This window comes from Oryctolagus cuniculus, chromosome 20 (genome assembly GCF_051225735.1).
Source record: "Oryctolagus cuniculus isolate XC-2025 breed Fujian yellow rabbit chromosome 20, ASM5122573v1, whole genome shotgun sequence".
NCBI lineage: Eukaryota > Metazoa > Chordata > Mammalia > Lagomorpha > Leporidae > Oryctolagus > Oryctolagus cuniculus.
This window is the reverse complement of record NC_142886.1, coordinates 42,452,043-42,475,539: the sequence shown is the minus strand read 5'-3', so window position 1 is coordinate 42,475,539 and position 23,497 is coordinate 42,452,043. Positions and strand designations below refer to the sequence as shown.

Below are 23,497 nucleotides of genomic sequence, written 5' to 3'. Positions count from 1 at the left end.
CCGGAGCCCTCTCTGTTTTCACCATTTGAGGACGCAGCAAGAGGGCAGCTGTCTACAAACCAGGCCCCCTGCCCCCCAGGCACCAAGTGTGCGGTACCTCGAACTTGAACTTCCCAGCCTGCGGAACTGAGAAACGAGCCCTTTCTGTGTAGGCCTCCCTGGTGTACTGTCATAGCGACCTGGGGTCTGTCACTTGCACCTGAGCTGCCGCCCTCAGGCCCCACGTGCTGCTCCCAGCCCCCAGCCACATGGGCCCCTCAATGCAGCTGTTCCCTGAGTGAGGCCGACAAGGATACCCCAGCCCGCAAAGGCAAGATCTTCTGTCATGCCACATCATCCCAAGACGGACACCCTGCACCTGGGCCACACTCGGGGGACAGAGGCCTGGCACAGGGCCCCCCTGCACTCATGAGGCGTGCACAGGAGGCAGGAAGGCATTGTGGTCAGCGTGGGGTCTGCTCATCACCAAGGGCAAGCATGCGCTGCCCCGCCCACCTGCCCGCCACCCTGCACCCCTGCTCATGGGTTTATCTCTAGCTTTCCTCATTTAACAGCGGCTGCTGCTGGAAACAGGCACGGAAGGGCACTGCTCTGCACGTGGACTGCTTGGAATCCTCGCCACGAGCACGCAGCCATTTATTCTAGAATTAAGTACAGTAAAAGCTGAAAATCGCTCCTACAGCGTGACTTCCAGTAAGGGCGCTCCCCCTGCACGTCCAGTGGTCGTATGCACAAACACACGCGCTGGCCCACGTGTGACTTCTCATTCCGTGTGGTGGGTCTATGGATGAATGATGCGTTCTTTGCACTTTTCTGTATTTTCCACAATTAAGGAGCATTATTCTAATCATCGGGAGAAAAAACCCAAGTGGTTTTAAGTGCTTTGAGGTTCAATTTTACAGCCCGAACCCAGCACGGCCTCTTGTTCACCTCCTGCAGAAAGGCAATTTCCTGCTTGGGAGGCTGGTGGCGCGTCTGTCCCAGAGCCAGACACACATCAGACGGCGGCGGGAACACACACCTGCTCCCGCTCACACTGCCGGGGAGCGAGTCACTCTCAGCGGAACGCCCCTGGCTTTGCCCCAGGACTGAGAGTTACCTGGAAAAATGTGGCAGGTCTTCCTCTAGTGATTAAAAACCGCTGGAAGGTTCTAGCCAAAATGGGAAAGAGACGACTCACGCCAGACAGATTTGGGAAACCAATCTGCTTTATAACCAGAATCCAAAACCGTAGCTCTGAGACAACAAAGGCTGTTTGAGCCCATTTTTAGAACTAATCGGAGGACCCTGGGGTCTCTGAACCTGTCTGCTTGCCTGCAAAGTCACCGATTTGACCATGAGGAGCCTCAGGGCCCACTGGCCAAAGCGTAGGGCTGCAGTCAGAGCAAACAGTAACCGAAACCAAACACAAACTCCGGATCAGGTGCGCCAGGCTTGCTCCGCGAGGGAGGACGTGTCCTCGGCAGCCTCTGGGGACGGGGGGTGGCTCAGGCCTCTCACGGGGTTTTTAGGCTTACATTGGACGACTGGAAGGGAGAGGAAGGGAGCCAGGGCCAGCCCTCGGTCAGATGCTATCAAGAAGCAGGGTGATTTGGCACCTGAACACTTGATAGTTGCTATCTAGGTTTTCTTTTGAAGGTTTTGTTCAATAAAAATGTTAGTTTTCAGTAAGCACAAGGTCTAAACAAAAGGAAATCTTAAAATAATCTGACCTGGAGGCTGGTGCTGTGGCGCAGCAGGTTACAAGGTCACTTGCGATGCCAGCATCCCATATGGGTGCTGGTTCATGTCCCGGCTGCTCCACTTCCGATCCAGCTCCCTGCTAACGTGCCTGGGAAAGCAGTGCAGGATGGCTCAAGTGCTTGGGCCCCTGCACCCACGTGGGAGACCCTGAAGAAGCTCCGGGCTTCAGCCTGGCTCAGCCCCAGCTGCTGTGGCCACTTAGAGAGGGAACCAGCAAATGGAAGATCTCTCCCTATCACTGTCTCTAACTCTGCCTTTCAAATAAACAAATAAAATCTTTCAAAAAAAATATTCCAATTGACACCTATGGACAAAGCACAGGAGCTCTGATGACCGGGGTATATGTGTGTGTGCGTTTACATGTATGTGGCATGTGTGTGATGTGTGTATGTGTGCATGTGTATGTGGGTGCACTGTCGGTGGTCTCTGTGTGTGCCCTGTGTGTATCTGTGGTGTATGCACGCATGTCTGTGTATGTGTGTGTGCGTGTGTGTGTACACAAACACTAGTTTTATTTAAATGTCTCTGAATACACTGGACTGAGAAGGAAGCACACTTCAGCACTCCTGCGACCCCCTAACTAGAACCGCAGGGCTTCTGGTTCTGGAGGTCGGGGGGGCAGCACCCCGCGCGCCATCAGTGTGTTACTGGTCAACAATACTGAAACTGAAACCCAAGGCAAAATCTGAGCGAGCAGAGGAGGATGACTCCGGAAACACTCTGTCAAACCATTTCCAGGGCCAAGAATGTGCAGAGCGTGAACAAAGATTTAGAGGCTTCCCAACCCAGGCCAGGGGGCCACGCACAGAGACAGGAAGTCTGGCAACGCACGAGGACGAGGCCTGCGCTGTTTTCCACTTTCAGGATGTAAGCTGGCTTCAATCACTGCCCAGAACATCCCCAGGCTGGAAGACAGACTTGACGGTGCATTAACAAGACTAAACTCTCGCTTCGTTCTGCTCAAGGCCAGACGGCTTCCCAGCTGACTGGTGCCCGAGCATCCGCGACTAAGAGCCACAGCGTCAGCCCGACCCCAGTGTTTACTTTCCTGTGACGTGAAACCTGCTGCCCTTTTTATTCATGCCAAATTTAGAAAAAGCCCAAACACACCTGAGATGACCTCTGAAGCTTCACTGTCTAATGCAGAGTAATAAACACATCCAATCGTGTCACCAGAGTTCTGAAGGTTTACATGGCTTGGTGGCCAGGTAAAGCCCTGGTAGTTCCGCCATCAAGAAGAGAAACTCAAGCCAGCGCCGCGGCTCACTAGGCTAATCCTCTGCCTCGCGGCGCCGGCACACCGGGTTCTAGTCCCGGTCGGGGCACCGGATTCTGTCCCGGTTGCCCCTCTTCCAGGCCAGCTCTCTGCTGTGGCCCGGGAGTGCAGTGGAGGATGGTCCATGTGCTTGGGCCCTGCACCCCATGGGAGACCAGGAGAAGCACCTGGCTCCTGGCTTTGGATCAGCGTGGTGTGCCGGCCGCAGCGGCCATTGGGGGGGTGAACCAACGGAAAAAGGAAGACCTTTCTCTCTGTCTCTCTCTCACTGTCCACTCTGCCTGTCAAAAAACAAAAACAAAAACAAAAAAAAAAAAAAAACAAAAAAGAAGAGAAACTCTGGGCTGGTATTCGGCACAGCAGCGGAGGCACCGCCTGGGATGCTGCTTCCTGTACCACAGCGCTGGATTCACGTCCCAGCTGTGCCTCCAGTGCCAGCTTCCTGTTCACCTGGGAGGCAGCAAGTGAAGGGTCACGTCCCTGGGTCCCTGCCACCCCGTGGGAGACTCGGACTGAGTGTCTGGCTCCTGGCCGTGGCCTGGTCTAGCCCTATACGTGGGTGTTTTGGGGAGTGACCCGAAGAACGGAAGACCTGTCTCTCTGCCTTTAAATGAATAAAAGCAGACACCCTGTTAGAAAGGACCCGACTCCTGTAGGCCCAAGACCCGCACCCCTGAGGTCCACAAAGAGTTCACACAACAAGTCTATGATGAAGGAAACTGCATGGATTTCAAAAATGTTTGCATCAAAGCAAACATTTTAATTCTGCTTTTCCACTATCTGCAGTTCTTTCAAGTCTGCAAAGAGAAGTCGAAAGAAACGTGCTCTGGACGTAAGGATGATGTGTCTTTTCAAAGACCGATTCTGCATCCCTGCACTGAAGCGCTTTTAAAAAATGCAGGTTGCTGAAATGCTGATTCCTAAGGCTCAAGCAGGGACTATGGATGAAGGAGAAAGCCACCGCGCAGACTGGAATCCAAGGAGGACGCCCAGGGGAATCGCAGGGGAGACCAGCAAAGCATTTGGGAAGGAGCCACACACCTGCAGGAGCCACTTAGCAGTGACGTCAGCCGTGACTCCTGGCTCTCCTCGCAAAGCCCTGGCTGAGGGCAGGCCACGGTGGGCCTCCTGAGTCCGGCTCGCTGGCTCGCTCGCTCGCGGGAGGCTGACCGCCGACCTCCCGTCAGCCGCCTTGCTGTGCCAGCGTCCTCACCGCCAGGCTGACTTCCAGGAGCTCCAGCCAGGGGCCTGAGGGGCTGCTCCCGAAGCACCCAGCTGCTTCCCGATGTGTCGAAGTGTAAGACCACGCACTATCCACCGTCCTGCAGAACCAGGACTGCCAGCCGCCCCGCCTGGAATCCCAGACACGAGCACACGTTCAGAGATGCCGCCTCTACTTCCGGTCTCAGGATCCCCGCTCACGGGGGGGGGGGCGTGTGCTCTGGACCACCAATACTCAGACAAGGCCATCTGGACAAGGACGCATTTAGTGGGGATGAAAACCATTATTTAAAAAAAGAAAAATGCAAAATTTTATTTATGTATTCATAAAAAGATGTACACCAAGTAGGCCTTTAACATGTACAAAGCAAACCTCTACTTGCAAAGTTAAATATATGAAAGTACAAAAGTCAACTGAATTATCAAAAGAGGAAGCTTTTTATTTTTTTCACTAAGTACAATTAGTTTCCCTGATTATTAGCCCATAATCAGTGTCACCTAAAATCCAGGAAGATATGTACACAGGGGAACCAACCCAGTATCCATCCGTCTGTCTGTCTGTCTGTCTATCTCTCTCTCTCTATAAATATATATATATAAGGACCACTGAACCCAGGAAAACCAGAGCTGAGCTTATTAAATTACTGTCTCTGTTTCAGAAACTCTTACCATTTGAAAGAAAGAAGAGGAAGATCTAGCAGTGGAGGACTTGTATAATAACTTAAAAAGATAAGAGCTTGTAGTGATAAAATAAATCTTTGCACCTCCCCAGGAACTTCAGGCAGTTAGCCTTTCTGCAGCTTCCTAGTCCAGGAGACGACCGGGCCAGTCACTTGCCATAGGGCTGGTCGTGGTGCATTTCCGGGCTGTAAGTCAGCAGCACAATCATGACCCAGAGATGAAGCAAGGCCTGAGGACAGACAGACACGACTTAGGGTCAGCAAGAGCTGGGTCTTTGTCACAGACGCAGGGCCCAGTGCTCGCTGTGTGTGTGCCCTGGCTGGAGGGCACCGTGTGTGGAGCGTGGCAGGGCCTCCGCACACGTTTACTGGACAGAGAACCAAGGTGACTGAGAAACACTGTGTAAGCAACGAGCACTGGAGGGCAAGGAAGCCTGCCAGGGCCACAGGACTCCCCGCTGAGAGGCGTGAGGGCCTGCACTGCCGCGTCCGCACGCACACGCGTGTGTGCATGGACGACCGAGCAGGCGCTCATCACGCAGAGCAGAAAGCGAGATCAGAAGTGCCTGCACACGGAAGTCGGCTGGAAGGGCTTAGAACAGTCTGGCTGGTGCTTTGAAGCCTTTAGCCAAGATTTGGGGAAGAGGAGCTGGGAGACTCTTCTTGACAGGAACAGAGGGTCGGGTTTTGGAGGGGGATCTACACACACACACACACACACACACACACCCCGTCTGTGACCCTGGATGCCGAATTTCCACTAACGCCCTCAGGGCAGCACTAAATGGTTCACGCCAACCACCTTCTGGTGTCACTCGGCATCTCCAACACCTGGGCTGTCGGCCTCTAGGGGGCGCTATTCTGAATCTCTGAATCCTGTCTGACACCATTCCTTTTGTTTGATTCTTCCCATCCTTCCTTCTTTAAAACTTCTTATTTAAAGGCGTACTCTTCCCTCTAGTGGATGACGGAGAAATTTCCTTTTCAGTAGGTTTTTCTTTCTTTTTAAGAAAACAGCCCATCTCAAGTCAACGCAACCTTTTCTGGATAGACCCAATCAGGACGAGAGAGGGCTCCTGGGGACCCCTTCTCCTTGGAACCCCCAGCTACCAACACTACTTAATAAGTGAAGGAATCAGCAAAAAATAAACTAATTTTGAGATTCTTTTAGAAATACTTAAAGCAACTTGACAACATCAAGATAAAATGAAACCAGCAGTTCTGCACTGTATGCTTATCACGGGCAGGACTTAGCAACGCAGGGAACATTAAACTGCGCTGAAGTTAGATTTACTTGTAGGAAAGGACTACAAGTTCCTATTCTGTTTCTATTTAGACACACGAATTATTCATTTACCTACTTTAAGAACAAAAAATCTTCAAGATAAAGCATGAGTTCTTCTAATCTTTCAAAATGGATCGCCCAGATAGCGGCGAGGGCAGCCACGGGAGCGAGCGAGCGAGCAAGCGAGCACTGCCCTCCGCGACAGGCTTACTCACCATGTAGATGATGACAAACACCCGGGCCACGGGGTACCTCCGCAGGAAGATTCCCAGGCGGATGCTGTGGGAGAAGGGAGGGTTACACTCCACACGAAGCCTCCGACTGTGGAAAGTTCACCCACTCCCACTATCTGTGTGGCCTCCCCAGAACGATTTTTCTAGAATACTGTTAAATGGTGACTTCAAATAACCATGTAGAAATGCCGGAGCGGTAGGCAAATCCTTGGCTCGTGACTGAGGCACCGTGGAGCTCAGAACTTGAGCACGAGGTGTTTCCCTTCATGCTCGGGCCACAACCACAAGGCACCTCTCTCAATCATTCTTCTTTCAGGAACTGAAGAAGTTGTGAGGGCTAGGGTGGATGTTAAACATGTGAACGGGAGGGACAGTCCTGGCCGGCGCTGACGTGCGGACAGCTGACCTGCAAGCTTCCACGTGGCTATGAAGCTGCAGAAACTTGGGGAGGCTCAAGTGAGCACCTGGAGGAACAGCAGCTCGGGCAGACCCCGACCACGCCCTTCCAAGGTGGATAACTGCACAAGAAAATGCACCTTTCTACTGCTGCTTTCCCTGCCACGGACACGACGCCCACACACAGGCTCTCCAACAATCGTGCCATACGCTGAACTAAATGATCCATTAAGAGGTGAGTGACACGGAGACAGTGGCTCTGGGAACCCGGGCTCGAGGCCTCAGGGGTCTGACTGTACGAGTCTAGGTGCTGATCACCACAGTAAAAAAGATCACCATTATGTGGTAGTTCATTCAAACTGTGTTTAATTAAACACTAGAAAGAACAACTGGCAGAGAAGGTTATTTAAAACACGAACTTCATCAAGGCTATGGGTAAACTGTTAGAACATATCCTTGATAAGGCAAATTTTTGCTAGTTTAAAAACGTATATATAAAGGTAGATAACGTCTAAGCTGTTTATTTCTGTAGCATCTATAAAAGATACAGTAAAAGGAGAAGAGTCCAGTGACGCATGAGCACGGAGGCTCTGTCATTCCAACCCTGTGGCAGAGTGCTAGGCTAAAACACCCACAGGAGCACTCTCACAGGAGGCGGAGGCTGTCCCGATGAAATTTACTGAGTTTGTTGCAGAAAGAACAGAAATGGCCGCGGTTAATCATCTTCAGTCAAACGCAGGCACTCGCGGAGCTCCTGAAGCCACCGCGTGACACTGACCTATCATACACAGAGCAAGATGAATGTCACCCCATACACCAACACCTCCTGTGGGGCTCACACCACTGCAACCACGGGAAAACCTGTAAGAACAGCAGCCACCACCACTCCTCCGGCAGGCACTGCTTACCTAAACTGGTCGATGGAGCTGGCGGCTTTGCGAACTTTTCCATACATTCCTGCCAGGTTAGTCTCTGTGTCATTAAAAAGAACAGGAACATTTCGCAGACGTGTGCCTGTTTAAGTAAGAAAATAAATGAATGTACTGACACCAAAGTCAACTTTCTACAAAAGTGACGGCTGGAAATACACTCGGCCACAAGTGGAAGAAATTCTCACGGCCGACTTTCTAAGCACTGGCCCCAAAGATGAAGCCAGGTAACTCTGGTTAGACAAAATGTTTGAACTTCTATTTCTACAAAAATAAAACCTTAAAAATTAAGAAAACAATTTTAGCAAAAATGAAAGAGAGAACAAATGCCAGGCGTTGGTCAAGAGTCAGTGTCAACGGCCCTTCCATTGCCCTAACTGGACAGCAGCGGAGCCCTCCACGAGGTGGGGACCCCCAAGGCGCGCCTCCCACCCTGACTCCCTGCACGTTCCAGACTCATCTTTTTTTTTTTTTTTTTTTTTTTTTTACAGGCAGAGTGGACAGTGAGAGAGAGAGACAAAGAGAAAGGTCTTCCTTTGCCATTGGTTCACCCTCCAATGGCCGCCGTGGCCGGCGCACCACGCTGATCCGAAGGCAGGAGCCAGGTGCTTCTCCTGGTCTCCCATGGGGTGCAGGGCCCAAGCACTTGAGCCATCCTCCACTGCACTCCCGGGCCACAGCAGAGAGCTGGCCTGGAAGAGGGGCAACTGGGACAGAATCCAGTGCCCCGACTGAGACTAGAACCTGGTGTGCCTGTGCTGCAAGGCGGAGGATTAGCCTAGTGAGCCACAGCGCCGGCCCAGACTTATCTTCTTTTCAAGCACAAACCCTCTGTAGTTTGTCCCAGTCCCGTTCAGATGACACTCAGCTGAGGTTCCCTGTGCTGTCCGTTACCTTCGCCACTGTCCACGCCAGGCATGTGAATGGAGGAGCCGCCGCTGGAGCTGCCCGGGGCCACGCTCATCTGCTGCTCCAGGCGCTCCAGCTGGAAGACCAGCGCGTTCTTCTCGGTGCTCAGGCTCTCCAGCATGGTCTGCTTCTGGATCAGGGTCTCCGTGAGCTGGCGGAGGCGGTTCTCCAACTCGGACTGGCTGCTGTGGCTCAGGGCTTTATTGGTGAGCTGCAAGGCCAAGTGTCCATCCGATTATTGTAGAGGAGAGAAGCCGTGCTACACGGAAATCACATCACTGCACTCTCACAGGTCACTGTGCCATTCACTGATTTCTCAAACTCGGTAACGGTTCGTCCACTGTCCACAGAAGTGAGTTCAGACTGAACCCGTGAGTCACAAAACCAATTTGCTGGGCCAGAAGTCGGCTTTAAAACCAGAACAGAATGGGATTTTTTTTTTTTTTTTTTTTTTTTTTTTGACAGGCAGAGTGGACAGTGAGAGAGAGACAGAAAGAATGGTCTTCCTTTTTTCGGTTGGTTCACCCTCCAATGGCCACTGAGGCCGGCGTACCACGCTGATCCGAAGCCAAGAGCCAGGTGCTTCTCCTGGTCTCCCATGTGGGCACAGGGCCCAAGGACTTGGGCCATCCTCCACTGCACTCCCGGGTCACAGCAGAGAGCTGGACAGGAAGGGGAGCGACCAGGACAGAATCCGGCGCCCCGACCGGGACTAGAACCCGGGGTACCAGCGCCGCAGGCGGAGGATTAGCCTAGTGAGCCACGGTACCGGCTGGGATATTTTCTGATTCACAAAACACACAGCATGTGAGAATATGATTTTGTGCAGCCTGGTGTTGGACATGTGAGTGTGAGACACGATGCAAACCATTTCATGCTGAGGTACTATGGTCAAACGCCCTCGCGAGCAGGGTGCGGGAGGGAGCTCAATCATCCCCCGCAGCTCGGCGGGTGAGGCAGGGCAGAGCTCAGTCTCAGGTCTGCGTCCCTGCTCTGCAGTTTTCAAGCTGTCTGACCACGCACGGACTGTTCCGCCTCTGTGCATCGGCTTCCTCGTGTCAGTGCGGACAACAGCCGTCACAGGAGGAGCATGGAGGCATTAGACGGGAGAGTTCTTGCAGGGTCTGGCTGAATTGGCACTTCCCATGCCATCCTGTACTGGACATTGCCTGTCATCTCATCCACTCGAGCCTAGGCCGGGCTCAGCCCACCTGAGCCTCGGCACTGCCAGTCACCTGATGGCACTGACTCGTGGGAGTTCCTTTTGCCTCCTCACTGGAACTCAGAGTGAGCTCTGCCAGACAGGAGTCACTGTCATTGGGGGCCAGCACTGTGGCGCAGCGGGTTAAAGCCAGGGCCTTTAGTGCCAGCAACCCACATGGGCACTGGTGTGAGTCCCAGCTGCTCCACTTCCAATCCAGCTCCCTGCTAATACACCTAGGAAAGCAGCAGAGGATGGCCTAAGCCCTTGGGCCCCTGCACCCACATGGCAGAACCAGAGGAAGCTCCTGGCTCCTGGCTTCAGCCTGGCCCAGCCTCAGCCGTTGCAGCCATTTGGGGACTGAACCAGCAGATGGAAGATTTCTCTCTGCACCCTTCTATTCTCTGTAACTCTGCCTTTCAAATACACAGATCTGTTTTTTTAAAAAACAGTTACTGTCGTCATCAATACAGTTTTGGAAACAGGCTGATGATTCAATCTGCATTTAAAACCCAGCCCTGCCAAGCTGTGATCTGGGAAAGCTATGGAATCCAAGCCTCGGTTTCCTTGCTCACAGGATGTGCGCTTACGTCACAGGAAGTCACAAAAGCAACATCTACATGGTACCTGCTACTCGGAAGGCACTTCAAAAATGGGCTTCTCTCCTTCCGAACCACCTACACACACCTCACAAACTAAGCATGGAGTCAGGGCATAATAACTACCAAATGGAATTATATGGCATAAAAGCTAAGGTTTACTATTTTAAAAAGAATGCTTAAGATTGTACTGTGACACGCTCATTAACACCCTCCTTACGTCAGTGTTTTTTAACTGAGGAAAATTTACTTATAGTGCAAGACCCAGATTTTATTTATTTTTTTTTTATTTATTTATTTTTTTTTAATTTTTGACAGGCAGAGTGGACAGTGAGAGAGAGAGAGACAGAGAGAAAGGTCTTCCTTTGCCGTTGGTTCACCCTCCAATGGCCGCCGCGGCCAGCGCGCTGCGGCCGGTGCACCGCGCTGATCCGATGGCAGGAGCCAGGAGCCAGGTGCTTTTCCTGGTCTCCCATGGGGTGCAGGGCCCAAGCACCTGGGCCATCCTCCACTGCACTCCCTGGCCATAGCAGAGAGCTGGCCTGGAAGAGGGGCAACCGGGACAGAATCCGGCGCCCCGACCGGGACTAGTACCCGGTGTGCCGGCGCCGCTAGGCGGAGGATTAGCCTAGTGAGCCGCGGCGCCGGCCCAAGACCCAGATTTTAAATATACAAGGAATTTTCACAAATGTGCTAGCTTTGTAACCAACACCCAGAACAAAGCATGGTGCCATCATCCCAAACATTGTTCTTTTTCTTTTTTTTAAAGATTTATTTATTTGAAAGGCAGAGTCACAAAGAGAGATACAGAGAGAGAGAGAGAGAAATCTTCAATCTGCTGGTTCCCTCCCTAAATGGCCTCAATGACCACAGCTGGGCCAATCTGAAGCCAGGAGCCAAGAGCTTTAGCCAGGTCTCCCACATGGGTGCAGGGCCCAGGCACTTGGGTAATCCTCCACTGACCTCCCAGTCACATTAGCAGAGAGTTGGAGAGGAAGCAGAGCAGCTAGGAGGCGAAAAACGGCACCCATGGGCTGCCAATGCCACAGGTGGCGGGTAAACCTGCTATACCACACCAACGGCCCCTTTGTTTTTAAGATTGATTTATTTCTTCAAAATGCAGAGTTATAGGAGAGAGAGAGAGAGAGAGAAGGAGAGAGAGAGGGAGGGAGAGAGAGAGAGAAATTGATTTTCCATCCACTGATTCACTTTGGCACGTGGTCTTGCCAGGCTCTTTAACTTTAGCCATGCTAGGGGTATGTAGTACTAAGCTCCCAGTCATGTGCTTATTTGGCCCTTCATATGTCTTTTCTTTTCTTTTTTTTTTTGACAAGCAGAGTGAGACAGTGAAATAGAGAGACAGAGAGAAAGGTCTTCCTTTTTCCATTGGTTCACCCCCCAAGTGGCCGCTACAGCCAGAGTGTTGTGGCTGGCGCACTGTGCCGATCCGATGCCAGGAGCCAGGTGCTTCTTCCTGGTCTCCCATGAAGGTGCAGGGCCCAAGGACCTGGCCATCCTCTACTGCACTCCTGGGCCACAGCAGAGAGCTGGACTGGAAGAGGAGCAACCAGGACAGCATCCGGCACCCTGACTGGGACTAGAACCCGGGCTGCCCGTGCTGCAGGCGGAGGACTAGCCTAGTGAGCTGCAGCGCCGGCATATGTCTCCTTTTCTAACATCTGTCTAAGTATGCTGCCCGTTCTGATCACTGAGCCTTATCAGCTACCTGTATAGTAAATATCCTCTCCTAGTCAGTGACTCACCCCTATTCACTTTTTTTAAAGATTTATTTTATTTATTTGAAAGACAGAGTTAGAGAGGTAGAGACACAGAGAGAGAGGTCTTCCATCCACTGGTTCACTCCCCAAACGCCTGCAATGGCCAGAGCTGCACTGATCTGAAGCCAGGAGCCAGGAGCTTCTTCCATGTCTCCCATGTGGGTGCAGAGGCCCAAGGACTTGGGCCATCTGCTGCTGCTATCCCAGGCTAGAGCAGAGAGCTGGATGGGAATAGGAGCAGCTGGGACTAGAACCACCACCCATATGGGATGCTGGCGCTTCAGTCCAGGGCTTTAACCCACTGCACCACTGCGCTTGCCCCCTTTATTCATTTTTGTAATCATGTATTTTGATGAGCAGAAAACTTTATTTATTTGAAAAGCAGAGTCACAAAGAGAGATACAGACCTCTCAGGGTTTTCTCCAATGGTGAGTCCATCTTGTGTCTTCTCTAAATCGTCTACCCTAAACTGCACTAACGGCCTCCCACACCTTCTCCTGGAAGCTTCATACCTCAGGCCCTCATTCAGCCCCAATTAACCTCTGTAACTGTGAAGTCTAACCAGGAGCTAAGGACTAGGGCTCCTCTTCCCTGTGCGTTTCCATCCGCTCCCACAGGGTGGTTTTGCAGAATGAAAACACGTTCCAGCAGGCAACCGGACTGCTCTGAAGCCGCCTGCTGAGCCGCCAGGCCCGCGGGCGGCCCGCACGCAGGAGCAGGAGCTCCCCTGCTCATGCACAGCCAAGGCTCACACTCCGGCTTCTCGCAGTCTCGTGAGCATGCTCACCTCTTTTTTCAATCGTGAAAGTCCATCTTCTGAGACAAAGGTTTTCCTGCTTTAATTAGATGAAAAACAGAGAAACCTTCCGTGCTTAAGTCCTGCTTAACAACAGCAGCACAGTACTTTAGACAACCGGCAGCTTCTCCTTCCTTCCTTCTCTGACTCTGCGGCACATGAGTCCGTAGCAGTTCACAGATGGGGCGGGGGAAGGGCATGCAAGTCAGCTGCTATCCAACGCTCAGCAAACTTAAGGCAAAATATTTTAAAACATTTTAAATTACGGGCTCCTATTACGTCTGAAACTTAAAAAGACTAAAATTATTGGACTTTTCAGAGTTCAAACTAAGTCACTAGCTAACTGCAAAAAAGAATTAATCAGGGGCCAGCACTGTGGCGTAGTGGGTAAAGCCGCTGTCTGCAGCGCCAGCATCCCATATGGGCGCCAGTTTGAGTCCTGGCTGCTCCACTTCCGATCCAGCTCCCTGCTATGGCCCAGGAAAGCAGTGGAAGATGGCACAAGTTCTTGGGCCCCTGCACCTGCCTGGGAAACCTGAAGAAGCTCCTGGCTCCTGGCTTCAGATTGGCACAGCTCCAGCCATTGCGGCCATCTGGGGAGTGAACCAGCAGATGGAAGACCAATATCCCTCTCTCTGCCTCTCCTTCTCTCTCTGTTTTAACTCTTTCAAATAAAATAAATAAATCCTTAAACCAAAAAAGAATCATTCTCCATGCAAATTATGTAAATGACTAGTGAGTCCAGCATAAATTAAACTGATCACCAAACTATAGGGAAGGAAAAGACAACATAAAAATACAGTGTATGAGACTCTTTTAATGACAAAGGCTTTGGTAAACTGGGTGGTAAGCTTAACGGTGTCATTTTCTGTGTTTTGTTATTTTCACAGTTAAGAAAGACCTTGGAGACTTTATGCAAGAATCATCAGTTGTGAAGAGGAGGATTTGTTATTGGATTTTTTGTTAGGTGACAGAAAACAAGATTATGAAACTAGGAACCAGCATAACCACACTGAGCCCAGAGCCATGAAAACTGGAGAAGTCTCCTCTTCCCGGGTCACTCTGGCTATGGGATCCCTCTAACAAGCCACAGAGCAGCCAGTGCAGACTCAAACGGCACCAGGCTCGAAATGATTCACCTCCAGCGCAACAACAGAATCTGGGGGAAACGAGGTCTTGCCTACCACGCCTCACGAACGACACCCTCACCGCAGCCAGGAGCAGCAGGAACAGCCTACCTGGCTCCTGAGCTTCTGAATGTCTTCCTCTCGATCCTTGATTCTGCTCTGCAGCGTGTTCTTTGTTCGATGCAGATCGTCTTCTACATAGCGGAACTCCTATGAAGTGAGTCGGGATAAGCAAACGCCAAGTCAGTTTCCTTATCCACCCCCAGCAAAGGGTTAAAGGGGTGGGGGGCGGGGGCAGAGGAGCGGGTGGGAGAGAGGGAGGGAGAGAGAGAAAGAGGGAATCTTTCATCCACGGGTTCATTCTCCAAATGGCTGCAGAGGCCAAGGGGCCTGGGGAGCATTTCAGAGGCAGGTGTCTAGCATGGTGCTTAGACACTGCCTGCTCATTAAGCATCCCATATCAGAGTGCTTAATATATAACTTAGTTATAAGATCAGCTGTCCTAATTCATTCAAGGCTACTAGGAATGAAATGGCCACAGCTTGATGCCCTTGACGGTTGGCGAGATAATCTGTCTATTGTGGCAGACGGCCTTGCGGCACCCTCTCCCATGCCCTTTATAAATGAGGGAGGAAGGTAGGGGAAAGTGGCCGTGCGGTGACCACAGGCCGTCTCCCCAGTGACCAGAGGTTGTAGAGGTGAAGAACCAGGGCTTGGGATCAAACACACTCCTCAGTAATTTCAGTAACTCTAACCCTAAATTGTGTGCTAGCCTAGAGCTTGAATGAAGTCAGGCAAGGCCACGTTAAAGTCTGTCATCTCCTTTCTCGCTCCTCTCACTTTTCCCATCTGTTCCGTGACCAGCCTGAGCCAGGTGTCTGAAGTCGTCCCCGGCAGTTTGACCGCCCCCATCTCCTGTACTTCCTCCTGCGGCTGCTTCTCCCTGCTGTGTGCATGGTTAGCGCAAGGCTGGGCAGCCCCAGGCTCTCCTCCCTGCTGTACACTGTATTTCAGTGATTCGGCGTGACTTCGGATCGGCATGCACTTTGGTCTTACGTACTGACTGATTCTGCGTCCACGTACCCATCGTGCACTCTAGTAGTGCCCTGGTGCAGTCGGCTGTGAATCTGGAAGCATTTCTTGTTGTGTGTGTGTGTGTCTCTCTCTCTCTCTATCAGTGATGGAGCAAAACCAGTGCTATCCTCAAGTCAGATGAGCATTTGACAGGCTGCTCAACAACCTTTTTTTTTTTTTTAAGATTTATTTTATTTATTTGAAAGGCAGGTTTACAAAGAGAGAGAGAGAGGCCTTTCACCCACTGGTTCACTCCCCAAATGGTGACAACTGCTGGGGCTGGGCCAGGCCAAAGCCAGGAGCTTCCTTTGGGTCACCCACGGGGGTACAGGGACACGAGTACTTGGGCCACCTTCCACTGCTTTCTCAGGCACGTTTGCCAGGAGCTGGATCAGAAGTGGAGCAGCCAGAACTTGAACCGGCATCCATATGGAACGCCAGCACTGCAAGCAGTAGCTTAACCTGCTTTGCCACAGCATCCGGCCCCTCGACAACATTAATTACTGAGAAATTGCAAACTGAACACCATATACCTACTAGAATAGCTGCGGCTAGAAAGACTGACAGTACCGAGTATCAGTGAGGATGTGGGGAAACTGGAACTCCTTGTTATTGCTAGTGGAAACGCAAAACAGTGCAAATGTTTTAGAAACAATGCAGAAAACAATTTGGCTGATTTTTTTTTCTCCTTTAGGTTAGATACACACTTACTAGATGATCCAGTGGTCCTGTTCTTACATATCTACTAAAATAAATAAATAAATAAAAGCATAAGACCAAGGGACCGGCATTGTGATATAGCTGGTTAAGCTGCTACGTGTGGTGCCAGTATCCCTCATGGGCACCAGTTTGAGTCCTGGCAGCTCCACTTCAGATCAAGCTCCCTGCTAATGCACCTGGGAAGGCAGTGGAAGATGGCCCAGGTACTTGGGTCCCTACCCACGAGGGAGACCAGGATAGAGTTCCAGGCTTATGGCTTCAGCCTGGCCCAGCCTCTGCTGTGGCAGCCATTTTGAGAATGAACCAGGGATGCAAGATCTCTCTCTCTCTCTGTGTGTCACTCTTTCAAATAAACAAAATAAATTTTGTTTTAAAAATAAAATATTTAGATTCAGGGAGCAGACAACTGCTAGCTGAAGAATGACGTAAAATTTTAAACAAGATCAATAGGAAGAGTCTGTTATAAGCACTTTTTTCACTCAAACAGCAGTTAATATGGCGCTAACATGGTATGCTATGTACATATACACAGATTTACTGTTGTTTCTGGAAAGTATAATGTAATAAATACTCATGCCGGCTGACTGATCTAGTGAATTCTGAAGTTTTCTACAGAATTTTCTGACAAAAGGTAAAATACAAACGCAGGGTAGCGGGAAGAAAGCGGGCGCTCAGACAGGAATCCTGGCTCTGTTCCATTCTGACTAGTTGTCCAGTCTTTGCAAAGTCTCATTACTATTTTGGGCCTCTATTAAAGAAAAAAACAAACCCTCAGAGGGTGGGATGCTCAGGCATGTGGGACCGTAAGGGCCCCCACCCCCCGCTGGGCCCACTCCCGGCGTCCCGGCGAGCCAGGCCCCGCCCGCACGACCAGAGGCTGGGTCTTCCCGGGAACGGAAGGCTCACCTGCTTCAGCCGGTCCAGCTCCGTCTCCAGCTCTTGTCTGGACGCTCTCTGAGCAGCTACTTGCTCCTGCAGCTCCTGCAGCTGCTCTCTCGCCGCCTCGGCCTCACTGACCTGCTGGGCCTCCGCGTCCTACAAGCAGAAGCCTTCACGTGAACCCAGCAACCAACCATTCAGCTCAGAGTTTCCTGAGGGGTCTTCAAAGAGTTCCCGGAAAAGAGAATAATCTTTGAGTCCAGTTTCCACAGCTTTCTGAAGTAGCCGCCTGCTGTGTGCTGTGAACTGGGCTCTGCGAGTGCGGAGGGGATGGAGAGGAGAGACGCGGCAGCAGCTCGGCAGCTCAGCACACCGACACCCGGCAGGGCGAAGGGCGGCGCACAAGCCGTCTGGCTTCCTGGGGAGGAGCCGCACGGCTCTGTTCTAGCTGCCAATGGCAAGCAGAACAGGCCACACCCGAGCGGCCGCGCCGCACCAGGCGCCGCACCAGCTCCCGGCTCAGGCAGGGTAGAACCCTGAGCGCAGAGGACACGGCGCTCCCGCTCCCACCTCAGCGGCGCCTGTTCTGCTTCTAGCTTTGTTACCTCTGATTCACACCTCCCACACCTCTTGATCTCATTTCTTCAAACTCCAAACCACCTTCCGGATTTCCTGTGGGATCTACCATTGGCAAAGAGCGCGGCTGGAGGTCTCGGTACTTTTCCTATGGGCTTCGGCATAACCCATTCAGACAGCACGCGAGGGGCTACAGCCAGCATCTCGACTCTGCTCGTCACCTTCCAGTTCTCTCAGCACTCACCTCTGCAAACTCCAGAAGCTGACGCGCTGCTGGGAACGACTTAGAGGAACAATGCTGCCAGATAATAATCCCAGCGCGTGCAGTTCTAACTCACACAGCCCCGTGCAACCCTTCTGAGATTCTGGGGTTGGTGGAAGGTAGGTGAATCTCTGTCATCAACTTGCCTACAGGAGGCAGATTCCTCAGAGGCGAGCACGCAGGCGGTTAAGAACACACGTTCCCGAGTTAGGACGGGCCGGGGGTCTAACCCTGGCTCTGCCACTGCCAGCCTCGGGGGGCCCATCTTCAGCTACACATGAACCCACCAGCCTCTCCCTCATGGGGCTGCAGCAGGAATCAATTTCAGCACCAGAAAGACACAGGCCAGGTGTGAATAAGTTTAGCATCTACCCAATTTTATGTTCACAGAACCCAATTTGTTGGACTTTGACGTCATTTACAGATTTAAAAAATCCTACTTAAGGGGCTGGTGTTGTAACAGTGGGTTAAGCCACCACTTGGGATGCTGGCAGCCCACAGTGAAGTGCCAGTTCAAATCCTGGCCACGCTGCTTCCAATCCAGCTTCCTGCTAATGCCCCTGGGGAAGCAGCGATGACGGCTCAAGTACCCGGCCCCCGTCACCCGTGTGGGAGACCAGGATGGAGTTGCTTGCTGTTGGTTTCAGCCTGGTCCAGCCCATTTGGGGAGTGAACCAATGGATGGAAGATGCCCCTGCACCTTTCTGTCTGTCACTCGGCCTTTCAAACAACAAAGCTGTTTTCTTAAAAAAGGATTCATTCATAAACAATCCTCAAGAAGAAAATCCAGGAGTGACGGCGGCTATGATTACTGAGGGCCTGTCACATGTCAGGAGCAAGGCGAGGCCTTCACTCCGCAGCGGGTACTGTGAACCTGTGTCTTCCAGACGTGAACGCTAAGCGCCTCAGGCAGGGAGCATCTATTGAGTGCCGAAGACGGGCTCACACCCAGGCCTGCCTAGTATCCTGTTCTCACAACGCCTATGCTTTTCTCTCTTTTATGTAGTGTACACCAACCCTCAGAGTGAGTGCATGGTGCACGGATGAATATCCTCACACAGTGTCTTTTTTTTTTTTAAGGAATGGCAGCTTGGGGCGAGCTTTTGCGCAGCGGCTGGCTAGCGTGCTGTTCGGAACGTCCCTTCCCGGGTGCCTGGTTCACGTCCTGGCGCTCCCCTTCAGTCCAGCTTCCTCTGATGTGCAAAGGCAGCAGTGACTGCTCCAGGAGCTGCCCCTGCCCAGGCGGGAGGCCTGGAAGGGGTTCCAGGGTCATGGCTCTGGTGTGGCTCAGGCCTGGCTGTTGTGGGCATCTGGGGCACATAGCAAACAGATTTCTTTCTTTCCTTTTTAAAGATTTATTTATTTGAAAGCCAGGGGTGGAGAGAGAGGGAGAGATACCAAGATCTCTGTCCACTGGTTCACTCCCCAAGTGGCCGCACTGGCCAGGGCTGGGCCAGGCCGAAGCCTGGAGCCAGGAACTCCATCTGCGTCTCCCAAGTAGGTGGCAGGGGCCCAAGCACTGGGGCCACTTCCACTGCCTTCCCAGCCACATTAGCAGGGAGCAGCCGAGACCTGAACAGGCACTCATCTGGGATGCGTGGCACAGGCAGCTTCTTAACCTGCTGGCCCATGATGCTGGCCCCCGGATGGAAGATTTCTGTCTAACTCTCTCTCTGCCTTTCAAATAAGAAGGAAATAAATCAATACAAGATTTAAGAAAGTGAGGTTCACTACCCGCCCTTTGTTTCCTCATCCTCAGAGACTCTCTCCTGTAATATTTAAGTCAAAGGCCCCTGTTTAAGTGAAATGAATGGTCTTGTTTTACTTTTGGATTAAATACACTAATTAAACTATATGTAAGGGCTTCAAAAGTTTATGGAAATGCACATTTTGAAAAAACTAAGCATGGGTTTTAACATGTTTTTGCACCAAAATAAACTCATCTTTTAATTCGACTTTTCCATAACCTTTTCGCTTTGCAAACTGAAAGATCACGCTTAAGACTACAAGGCCATCTCCCAGTCCATTCTAATATCAGAAACCATCCCAGGTTCACAGGAAAGCTCGAACTGCACTTGCTTTTAGCCATCAGAAGGTCGTATCCTCGAACACAAAGACCCTTTCTGGCTCCCGCTGTAACTCCAAGCCTGGCACACGGCAGGCACCTGCGAATGCACGAATCTGGTGGCCATGTTCGTTATTCCAGTAACTCTACAGTCACTCCACGGTCAACGCAGCTCCCAGGCCAGCGGGGTTCTCCGTGATTTCACTAATGGCCTTACCCACAACAGACTCCACGCCCTCTCAGCCGTCAGCAGCCCGGGCTAGCTGGCTGCTGCGACGCTGACCCGCAATGGGGCTTACCTGTAACTCAGACCTCAGCTGGTGGATCTGGCCCATCAGCTTCTGTATCTCCTCCCTCTGCATCTCCTTCTCGTGCCGAAGTTCCTCCAGTTCCATGCTGTTAGCGGTGCTGCTGTCCAGGCCTTCAAATCCAGAGCCTTCCTTTAAGCTGTTAATCAATTTTTCTTTAGACTGTTTAAAAAAATAAACACGTTTCAGCAAAGCAGAGATTACTGGGTATACTGAGTATCACCTGCCACACAGAATCGAGCCCACCTGTCAGCAAGATTATTCTAATAATCCACAGACGATTACACCCAGAGGGATAAGATTCAAGGAGGTCCTTGCTGCACAGGGACCTGGATTCTAGTCTCCATGGTCACATTCTAGTTGCAAACTGCCAGAAACACACATTTCTCACGCCTTCCCCTACTACAGTCCCCTCAGCTAGGCTTCTGGAGCACCCACAGCGAGCCGGGTGCTACGCTAAGTGCTCCGTGTAACAGAGATAGTGTCTCTCCCTCCAGCCAGTCCCCTCTGCCTGGCAAACTGCACGGGAAGTACCAGCACCCAGTAGGAGGCGGTGAACACGAGCTGAGAGACAGACAGTCAGGTCACCTGCAGAGGTCTAGGGCTGGAGCCGCTTCTGGGGAAGGGAACGCTTTATTTAAGGGACAGAACTTTTGCTGCCCTTGAAATGTGGCTAGAATTTTAAAAACCGAGCAGAAAACAGAGGGAAATCATAGGGCCCAAGGGGAAGTACCGCTGAGATGCAGCTTAGTGTGGCAGGGCCCACTGTGGGGGGTCCCAAGGCCAGGTTAAAATGTTCCCATTTCACCTGGTTGGCTGGAACCAAGACCAAGCAGTGGCGGGGGTGGGGTGGGGGTGGGGTGTCAATCCTGCAGCAGGTTGAGTAGGTGTTCCCAGGATGAGCTACAGCCAATTCTGCCTGTGGCCTGTTTTTGTAAGGTCTCTAAGCTACAAATGATTCCGACATCTTTATAGGACTATAAAAAATAAAAGCAGACTTTGTGATAGAGACCACGAAGTCTGCAATATTTACTATCTGGCCCAGCACAGGGAGACTTTGCTGACGTAGGTGCAATGGAGGCGTTGCAAGAAGAGGTTTGACTGAAAGACTGGTTTATAAAGGGCTCATTCCAGGGTAGTACTGGGAGGACCCGAAGTTACTCTCCTCCATCCACAACGCCTTTCGCATCTCTGTGTGATAGGGTTACGGGTGTTCCCATTTCCTTCAAACACTTTTGGTATTTCTCAAATTTTCTGTAAAAGATGTGATTATTCATATGATTTTATTAGCAACCATTTAAGCCCCCCTACACACACCCCCATCTACCCTTCGTCCTTTCCTCACGTCCAAGGTCAAGCAGCGCTGCCCTCCTGTGTGCACCTCCCAGTGCACCCCACACCTCCCCGCTGTCCGCTGTCCGGTCCCAGGGACCTCCCAGCTGCCAACTCCAAGGCCCCTGCTTAGCCATCGCCGCAGCAGGGCTGTCACGGCATCTGCGGCCCACCTGCCTCGCTGGGCTCCCAGGGATGGCGTCTGGCTCTTCCTGGTCCTTCACGTACTCCCCTCTCAGGGGTCTCCTTCATCGTCCTCTGCCATTGCCCGGGTTATCAAGGCAGATGTCTAGAGATGTCCAGGACTGTGTTCTCAGACTTCCCGGGGTGCACACCCTGCCTGGGTAACCCTGTCCATCTCCAAGCTCACACCTGGCCAAGGCCACACTATGGCGGGCGGCAGGCCTGTTTCTAATGACCTTCCCCACACCGGTTCACAGGCTCACAATCACCTGCCATCATTGCCTCCAGGCCCGAACCGCAGTCTCTCCCGTGGAGGGGATGGCGCTCAGACTCAGGCCAGAAGCCCGGACACCCTTTCCCTCCAGCCAGTGACAGCTCAGGTTTACTGTCCCACCTCCGACAGGTCCTGTGGCTGCCCTGTGTGGCATCCTTGTGGCTCCTCATTATTTCTCACGGCCACCTCTCTACCACCCACAGGCCCCTGGGCTCACCAGCCCACCGCTCTCCCTGCCGCCCTCAGCACCCTCCCCTGTCGCTTCCAGGATAGTCACAGCTCCTCTGTGCCCGTCCCTGCCCTTTATCTGCCAGCTCTGAGTCTCTGTGCTGCAGCCCCCGGCTCAGGTGCAGACTCCTCGGCCTGAAGCTCCGCCCTAGCAGGAGTCTCCCCCTCACCCTTCCTGACCACTCTGCACAGCAGGAGCCTGACGGCCCAGACACGTGCTGAGGGCTCCTCTCTGCAGCTGGCGCTGTCCCTGCACCGCATCAAGATCCTCACGGCACCAACAACCTCGGTCTCTGGTTACACTGAACACTCCGTAAGGAAGAGCACGTGTCCTTCAAGCTTTGTACGCTGAGCACCTGTGCCAGTGCCCAGTGAACAGGTAGGGGCTCTCAATGAACGCCTCTTCAATGAGTTAAAGCGTTAGAGTAATGCAAGAAAAACAGTAAGGGTTTTGAGGACATGGATATGATAAAAGGCACTCACAGCGGCAGGAGACCGGGGCTAAAGTGAAAGATAAGAGTCAGAATGCCTGCGGGAGGGAGGGGGGGCTCTTGGTGCCGCAGGTAAAGTCGCCGCTCGGGACACCAGGCATGCTCATCAGAGCGCCGGTTTGGGTCCTGCCTGCTCCACTTCCAATCCCACTCCCTACTAATGTGCATGGGACGACAGCAAATGATGGCCTAAGTGCTTGGGCCCCTGCCACCCACGTGGGAGACCCAAATGGAGTTCCAGGCTCCTGGTTTCAGCTGGCTGCAGCCATTCAGGGAGTGAACCAGTGGATGAAAATCTCTGTGTCTCCCTCTCTCTATTGCTCTGCCTTCAAGTAAATAAATCCTTGAGGGGAAAAAAACCACCTTAGGGATTTTAAGCTTTACTGTGAGATGGCAACAGTATTTGCCAAAACAAGAGAATGAAGGAGACGTTGGGTTGGGAGTTAGGGCCCCATCCCTGCAGAAAACACAGATAGAAACAGGGCTTGTGAAGTCAGAGTTGAAGGCACACTTGAAGTCACATGCAGACGACAGACACGGGCAGTTATGCCAATGCGTGCTAAGAAAGGACAATCAGCGTAGTCAGGACAGAACCCGAGAGGACTCTTCCTCTTTGGACACGGGAAGCAGGCCCGAGAGACAGAAACAGCAACAGACAGGTCAAACTGAGTCAAGGTGGGACGGGTTGCTTGAAGGCTGGAGTTTCAAAAAGGCGGTGGGGTGAGTGGTGTCAGATGCTCTACCTCGGGGCTGGCGCTGTGGCGTAGCAGGTTAGCTGCCGCCTGCAACTGGCATCCCGTACAGGCACCAGTTCGAAATCTGGCTGCTCCACTTCCAATCCAGCGACCTAATGCCCCTGGGAAAGCAGTGGAAGATGGCCCAAGTGCTTGGGTCCTGCACCCATGTGGGAGACCCTCAAGAAGCTCCTGGCT

At 52.1% G+C, this 23,497-nt stretch overlaps 1 protein-coding gene across 6 annotated transcripts in view; it reads right to left on the bottom strand.

The window, feature by feature from the left end:
* Window positions 1-4,527: 4,527 nt before the first annotated feature.
* GOLGA5 (golgin A5) overlaps window positions 4,528-23,497 on the bottom strand; it is a 36,429-nt gene continuing 17,459 nt past the window's right edge. For all 6 annotated transcript variants that reach the window (XR_016226875.1, XM_002719592.6, XM_089322725.1 and 3 more), the window contains 7 exons: window positions 20,049-20,219; window positions 16,874-17,002; window positions 14,285-14,383; window positions 8,658-8,883; window positions 7,743-7,848; window positions 6,421-6,484; window positions 4,528-5,150 (listed from right to left, as the gene is read on the bottom strand). Coding sequence is in view for 5 of the 6 variants with exons in the window: in XM_002719592.6 (XP_002719638.3) it covers window positions 5,070-5,150; window positions 6,421-6,484; window positions 7,743-7,848; window positions 8,658-8,883; window positions 14,285-14,383; window positions 16,874-17,002; window positions 20,049-20,219 (876 nt within the window). In the remaining variant the exon portion in view is untranslated. The remainder of the gene's footprint in view (window positions 5,151-6,420; window positions 6,485-7,742; window positions 7,849-8,657; window positions 8,884-14,284; window positions 14,384-16,873; window positions 17,003-20,048; window positions 20,220-23,497) is intronic.